General features: G+C 41.5%; 1 protein-coding gene across 1 annotated transcript in view; it reads right to left on the bottom strand.

Annotated features, from left to right (window-relative positions):
• The window catches only part of HAVCR2 (hepatitis A virus cellular receptor 2), a 36200-nt gene extending 29368 nt beyond the window's left edge, over positions 1-6832 (bottom strand). The window contains exons 1-2 of the mRNA XM_006901984.1: positions 6775-6832; positions 3208-3546 (exon numbers count right to left, since the gene is read on the bottom strand). Of these exons, the coding sequence (XP_006902046.1) occupies positions 3208-3546; positions 6775-6832 (397 nt within the window). The remainder of the gene's footprint in view (positions 1-3207; positions 3547-6774) is intronic.
• Between the last annotated feature and the right edge of the window lie 739 nt (positions 6833-7571).

The following is a 7571-nucleotide window of genomic DNA, read 5'->3' as shown; positions in this document are numbered from 1 at the left end:
CCTAGCAGACTACAGCCTTAAATATTAATTATATCTCAACATCAAGAAAACAAATTTCCTGATCCTCAGATCAGTAGGCAACATCATGATAAATGGAGAAAAGATTAAAGTTGTCAACTATTTCATTTTACTTTGATCCACAATCAACATCCTTGGTATCGGCAGTTAAGAGATCAAAAGATTTGTTTCATTGTGAAAATCTGCTGTCAATGAACTTTCCAAAGTGCTAAAAAGCAAGCATATCAGTTTAAAGACTAAGATGGATCTAATTCCAGCCATGGTATTTTCAACTGCTTCCTATGCATGCCAAAGTTGGACAATAAAATAAAAGCTAGACATAAAAAGATTTGATGTTTTTTAATTATATTGGTGAACAGTATTGAATATCCCATGGACTGCCAAGAGAATAAATAAATCCATCTGGAAAGAAGCACAACCAGAATACCCCTTAAAAGGAAAGATGATGAAACTTCTTTCACATACTTTGGGCTTTGTTTTTTTTCAGCAGCAAACAGTTTTTGGAGAAAGACATCACACTGAGAAAGGCAGAAGGTTAGCCAAAAAGAAGAAAACCCTCAACAAGATGGACTGACATGGGGATCAGGGTGATTACCACCATAGGCTTGAATCTGACAGAGGTTGTAGGGATGGTACAGGATAGATCAAGATCTGTTGTTCATATGGAGGTAGTCGACTTGATAGCACCCAACAAAAACCAACAACAGGCACCTCCAGCTGCACTTTTTAACAACCTTTAACTCAGCTAAGAACTTTCAGGTACCATAAAAGTGACTGCAATATGTCCTTCTAGAGAGCAGTCATCTTGGCAGGACATGTTTTGGTATTCTGAGAGGGCCAAGCACCTCACTTGGAAATGACCATCTTTAAAGCCTTACACATTTGTTTCTGAAATTTGCTGAGTCATGAATGCCCTTGATTGTCTAACCTGTGCACGCTCCTCATGATATCTAGAAAGTCCTTCCAGTGGCAGCTGTAATGAATAGTTATTTTAATCCTTGTCATGTGGGCCAATCCCAGATGATCTTTCCCTTATTAATAAGGTTGATCTTTTCCTTTTCATAGATTTTGTTGTTGCTGTTGTTAAGTGTTGTCAAGTCATTAACAACTCGTAGTGACCCTATGAACAAAAAACCTGAACATTTTATATAACTTTCATCATTTCTCCAAGTTCATAGGGTTTCCAGAAGCAAGCTATTATGGAAGTGGATGCCATTCCTGCTTCCAAGCTTGTTTTAATCAGTGAGCTCCACCAAACACTGCCCACCATGGATAACCATTATCACACTGGACACATCGGTGTCACAGTGTTCAGGATCACAGCAACCACAAGTTACCTCTGTACAGCAAATGGACAGACCAGTTCTATACCACTAAGAAGAATTGTTGTTGTTGTTATTGTTGTTGTTATGTGCCATCGAGTTGTTTGCGACTCATAGCGACCCTATGTACAACAGCCCTAAACCCTGCTCTATCCTGTGCCAATCTCATTGCCTCTGACACACCATCCTGATTACCCCAGTCACTGAATCAATCCACCTCATAGAGGGTCTTCCCCTCATGCGCTGTCCCTCCACTCTGCTCAGCATGATGTCCCTCTCCAAAGCTTACAACATGTCCAAATTATGTCAGGCAAAGCCCCAGAATCCTTGCCTCCAAGGAGCAGCCTGGTTTAACCCTCTCTAGGATGAATCTATTTGTTTTCTTGGCAGTCCATGGTACATTCAGTACTCTTCTCCAGCACCACAGCTCAAAGGCGTCAATTCTTATTCTATCCTCTCTAGTTATTGTCAAACTCTCTGATGCATAACAAGTGATTGCAAAAACCATGGCCTGTATCAGACGCACCTTAGTCTCCAGAGAGACACCGTCGCTCTTGAGTACTTTAGAGAGGTCCCTAACCACAGACTTTCCCATCGCAGTACGTTTTTTCATTTCCTGGCTACTGGTGCCAAGAGTGTTGACCGTGGAGCCGAGCAAACTGAAGCTGTGAACAATCTCAATCTCTTCACCATCCATCCTGATGCTGCCAATTGGTCCAGTGGTGAGAATCTTTGTCTTCTTGACATTGACCCTCAGTCCATACTGAAGGCTGCAGTCCTTGACCCTTTGCAGTAAGTGCATGAGGTCCTCCTCAGTTTCAGCGAGCAGGGTTGTGTCATCTGCATAACACAGATTGTTGATAGATCGTCCACCAATCCTAACGCTACGCTTCTCCTCATAGAGCCCAGCCTCTCGGATAATCTGCTCTGCATACAGGTTGAAAATGTATGGAGACAGGACACATCCCTGGCATACACCCTTCCCAATTTTGAACCATGCAGTGTTGCCCTGCTCTGTTCTGACTACTGCCTCTTGGTCCAAGTATAGGTTTCGCATTAGCACGATTAAATGTTCTGGGATTCCCATTCTTCTCAGAAGAATATTTGACCAAAAACAATTAAAACCAGGCCTGAGGGCCGCAGATCAAAATCACCCACCTTTGGCTTGGTAGCATAACTTTCTATCCACCAGGTCAATATAGCTCTCTCGTTGTTGTTGTTGTTTTTATTGTTGTTAAGTGTCATCAAGACATTGGTGACTCATAGCAACCCTATGAAGCTTTTTAATAAACCCCTATGCTCTCCATAAACAAACATGATATCCTTTCTCTGCCTCCAAAATCTTTTTAAAAGAATCACTTTCATTTTGTTTCATAAGTTCTGTGCTAATATTGCCTTTCCCTTCCATGTCTCCATTGGAAAGTATTTTTCCTAATAAATCTCTTTGTTTGCTTGTATAGAAAAGTCTGGACTCCTATTTTGCTATTCTTAACAGGAATAAGAATTCAATTTTAGGAATACACTGGAGACATTTTCTTGGCAATCACATCTAGGATGTAGTATGACTACAGCATTACTATTTCTCTCATTTTGAGAAAAAGTAAAAATATCTTTGTTAATATCTCCCCAGATGATTCTAAGACGCAGTCAGTATCTCCAAATAGTGGGTTTTGCCTTTCCTCTAATTCTGTAGATCCTATCAATGTACTTGGACCTCACTGATGGGACGTGTGAAACTTTAGGTCTTGTGCATTCACTCATAGATGCTGTAATTATGGCAGTGATCAGAGGAGGCTAGTCTGTAAATTCATTGTGATCCACCACTGAATTTTGTATATATATAGAAGACATTCAAAGGTCCACTCACCTGGTATGATGACCAACTCCAGGTCTACTTTTTTATCATTAAACAGGCCTGGGAATTCAACCCGGCAGCAGTAAGTCCCACTGTCTGCTGAAGTCACCTTTTCGATGGTCAGGGACACATCTCCTTTCTGTATTGATCCCTTTAGCTTGTATCTGCTGGATACTCGTTGGTTCACGTGACTTCCATCAGTGGTGAGCACTGTTTCGTGACAGTGTGATACTGGACAGAAACTGTGGCCCCAGCACACAGGCACATTTTTCACTGAGGAGGTCGGAGAGTAGTGGCAGGGCAAAATAGCATCCTGACCCACCTCGACAGTGTACACCTCTTCCAAGGATTCTGGGTAAACAGAAAAGAAAGCAAGACCCAGGCAATGAGTGAGGTGGGATCCATTTCAGTAAACCTGAAAGCAATGCTTCTATGACAAAGAAGAAACCATACTGTTAGCCGGCTTGTAGTGCAATGCCCTCAGGCAGTGAGTCTCAGACTAAGCAGGCATGACAATTACCTGGAATCCCCATTAAAATGTGGATGTTGATTATACTTGGGGAGGGTGCGGGGGGTGGGGGGGGTGTGTACCAATGAAGGAGTTTTTCTTTTGCTTTTCAAGGAGAGGAGCGAAGGGGAGGCGGGGAGAAAAGTGCAACAATGAATGAATGGAATTCCAAAATCTCTCTAGCTATTCATTGAAATTTTAAAAAAAAGAAAAATAAAAAAATTTAAAAAAAAATGTGGATGTTGGACTCCTCCCTTGCAGTTCCTGATATAGCTCTGGGATGGGGCCTGAGAATTTCCATTCCCCACAAGCTCCCTGCTTTTGCTGCTGGTCCCTGTAGAACCAGACAGAGAGCTGTGGACCCATCTTGTGAACACCAGAGGGAAAGGCTGACAGAAGCAGAGAATCCGGAAATGGGTCATTGTTAGCCAAGAAAAGGTTAGCCGACTCATCTTGACGAACTTGTCTGTTCATCAGAGAAGGGCAGGTGTCACCTCATCACTTCTCAGCCCCAGCCACATAGTGAATAAAGATGTTGGGCTGAAGAAAAACCACTCAGAAGCACTTTTGAGGTTTACCAGAACCTTTTTTTTCTTCTTCTGTAATATATGTACACAGTAAGATGTCCACAAAGTACAAAAGGTGAGTCATAAAAAAAAAAGACTCCCTACACTGACTCTCTCATTTCTGACTGCTTTTCTGATATCCATATGTGAGCAGTTGCTTTTAAGTTCAATCTGGCACATGGTAACCCTCTGCGTATAAGCCTGGAATAATTCTTCGTAAGGTTGTCTTCATAAGGTTCACAAGTAGCTCACTGACTTCAGAGGCAATTCTGGGTGGAGTTGAACCTCTAACCTTTCCATAGGGTCACTCTATCTCTCTTCCTTGCCCCTCTCCCTCATCACCATCTAAGTGGTTCTCACTTACACGCAGTTCTAACTCACTCATGACCTTCCAGGGGTTTCCAAGGCTAAAAGGTGCATGGGAGAAAACTGAAGTTGCATGGGAGAAAACTGTCCATCTTTCCACCCCAGTGTCTGATGAATCAAACCATTAGAGAAGTTTGATTTTTGTGTTATCACCGAAATTCTCTACAACCAGAGTCCCCATTTGCAATGCATCAGGATTCCTATACATTGATAAGAGTTCATAGAAATAGTAGCATAATCTATACATTATTCTTAATCTTGCTTTGCCTAATTAATATTATACTGTGTATACTAGTATATTCAATAACAATTCATCTTATTACCGTCATTGTTTATCTTTTGTATTTCTAGTGCAACACACTCCCTTATTTGGGGGTGCTATGGATTGAATTGTGACCCCAAAAATATAGATATGTAAAGATATGTCTGTATGATGAGAAAATTATTCAAGATATTTGACTCTGTGAAGAGGAATGTGGCATCAAGATTGGTGGAGAGGCTCATCAATAACCTAAGTTATGCAGATGACACAACCTTGCTTGCTGAAAATGAGGAAGACTTGAAGCACTTATTGCAGAAGACTAAGGAATGCAGCCTTTAGTATGGATTGCATCTCAATGTCAAGAAAACAAAGTTTCTTACCACTGAACCAGTAGGCAACATTATGATGGCTGGAGAGGAGACTGAAATTGTCAACAGCTTCATCTTGCTTGGTTCCACAGTTAACACCCTTACTAGCAGCAGTCAGGAAATAGACACTTTGCACTGAGAAAATCTTCAGTTAGGACTCTCTCCAAAGTATTCAGGTGTCAGTTTGAGGACTAAGGTGAGACTGATTTAGGCCATAGTCTTTCTGATCACTTGCAGTGCATCCGAGAGGTGGACAATGAATAAGAATGATAGAAGAATTTATGTCTTTGAACTGTGCTGTTGGAGAAGAGCACTGAACATCCCATGGATGTGCAAGAGAACAAACAAGTCTTGGAAAGGGTACAGCCAGAGTACTCTTTGGAGGTTGCTCTTTGGAGGCAAGAATGATGAGGCTTTACCTCAGATACTTCGGGCATGTTGCTAGGAGAGGCATGTTCCTTGTAGAGGAGCATGATGCTGTGAAGGATGGAGGGTCGGGGAAGGAAAGGAAGACCCTCAACCAAGTAGATTGACATGGTGACTGCCGCAATGGGCTTGTGTGTATCAGAATGTGTGAGGATGGCACAGGGTAGAACAGGATTCAAATCTTTTGCTTATGAGTCAACTTGAGGCACCTATTAGCAACAAAGATACATTGTAGAAGCTATGTAATAATCCTCTATAATTTGATAAACTGTATGAACTTGGAGAAAGAAGGAAAGTTGTACAGGAGGTGTCCAGGACTTTCCTTTATAGGGTCACTATGAGTCGCCTGCGACTCGACGGCACTTAACACAACATATAATTGTGAGTAAGCTGTGGTAAGCATAGAGGGTAGAGTGGTCCTGAATATGCTCAAAGGGAGAAAGATGGATGGTCCCCTCCTATGCAATTTACAAACTGAAAACCTGCTGGAGGGAGATCAGTCCATCTCAACAACACCTAACAACAACAACAAAACAGTTAAAAGAGAATTAAAGATGGAACCGAGCACCCTTGATTCCATCACAGATTGAAGTATATTTTCATACTTGTAACATCTTTTATCTGACATGAGGTATAATGCAAGGAATACAAGTAGAGAAGGAAGACCTGAGTATCATCAAGAAAGAATCGTTAGAAGTGGAGTAAGTCCTTTTAGACTCAAGTCCAGACACGAGGAAGCCCCTTTGTACTGGGAAAGGCCGAGACACACTGGGATCTCCAAGGAAGTCAGGCCACAGTTGCTGAAGGAAGCAAGACCTTCCTCCAGAACAAAAGAGAAAGAGCTGGCCCCTGAATTTGAGCTTCTCATCTCCTAAACCATAAATGAATACATTTTGTTTGTTGAAACTATCGACTTCAGGTATTTTTAGATAACTAAGACAATGTACATTGATGTTTGTATTAGCAAACGATGTTGTGATGACTATATTATTACAAACAATGCTATGATGGGTATCCTTGTATCTGACCGTTTCACCCTAAAGCAAACCATTATCAAGTTCTAAAGTTCATGCCCAGACTTACTTGGAAGTAGCAGCAGCAGCAGTAGCAGGACACAGTCGAAGGAGATGTGGGAAAACATGAGATCTGCAGAAAAAAAAAAGACAAGACAGCTCTATTTAGGCTCAGCTTTAATTCTTCAGTTGAACTGGATACTTCCTCTAACCGTCTCTGGAGTCCACAAAATCACAAGAGAGGTTGCCACCCTTTCTCAGGGCCTGCCTCATGATGTCTGTCTGCTGATGATTCCTGTCTTAATGCTGCCAAGACCACAGTAATTTCAAAGGAAACCCCAGTTCTCTGTCATGCTTCACCACACACATCCTGTAAAGGCTCTACTTGAATCAACAAAGAGGAAGAAATACTTCAGGGGCAGAAAAGTGTTATTTAGTCACAGCAAGAAGAGAGGGTCCTCAGGTGGAATAATCACCTATCTGCAATGGATCGTGCATGAGTCCAGCTGGTTTCCAAGGAGTATACAGGTCAAATATGTCATTATTATATTCATCAGCCAATCAGTAAAATGTGTGACCAATTCAACATCAAGTAAACAAAAATCCTCACCACTGGAACAATAGGCAGCATCATGATAGATGGAGAAGATATTGAAGTTGTTAATTTTCTTTTCCTTAGGCCCACAATCAAAAAATCAGTAGTAGCAGCTGTCCAGAAATCAAAAAAAGTGTTGTAGTAGGAAAACAAGCTGTCAAAGATCTTTCCAAAGTGCTGAAGAACAAGGATGTCAGTTTAGAGACCATAACGTCCCTGATGCAAGTCTTGGTATTTTCAATTGCTTCCTATGCATCTGAAAGCTGGACAAT

This window comes from Elephantulus edwardii, unplaced genomic scaffold (genome assembly GCF_000299155.1).
Source record: "Elephantulus edwardii isolate Elephantulus edwardi_28Jun2011 unplaced genomic scaffold, EleEdw1.0 scaffold00354, whole genome shotgun sequence".
Taxonomy (NCBI): Eukaryota; Metazoa; Chordata; class Mammalia; order Macroscelidea; family Macroscelididae; genus Elephantulus; species Elephantulus edwardii.
Note: the sequence above shows the minus strand (reverse complement) of the source record. Positions and strands in the feature narration are given on the sequence as shown.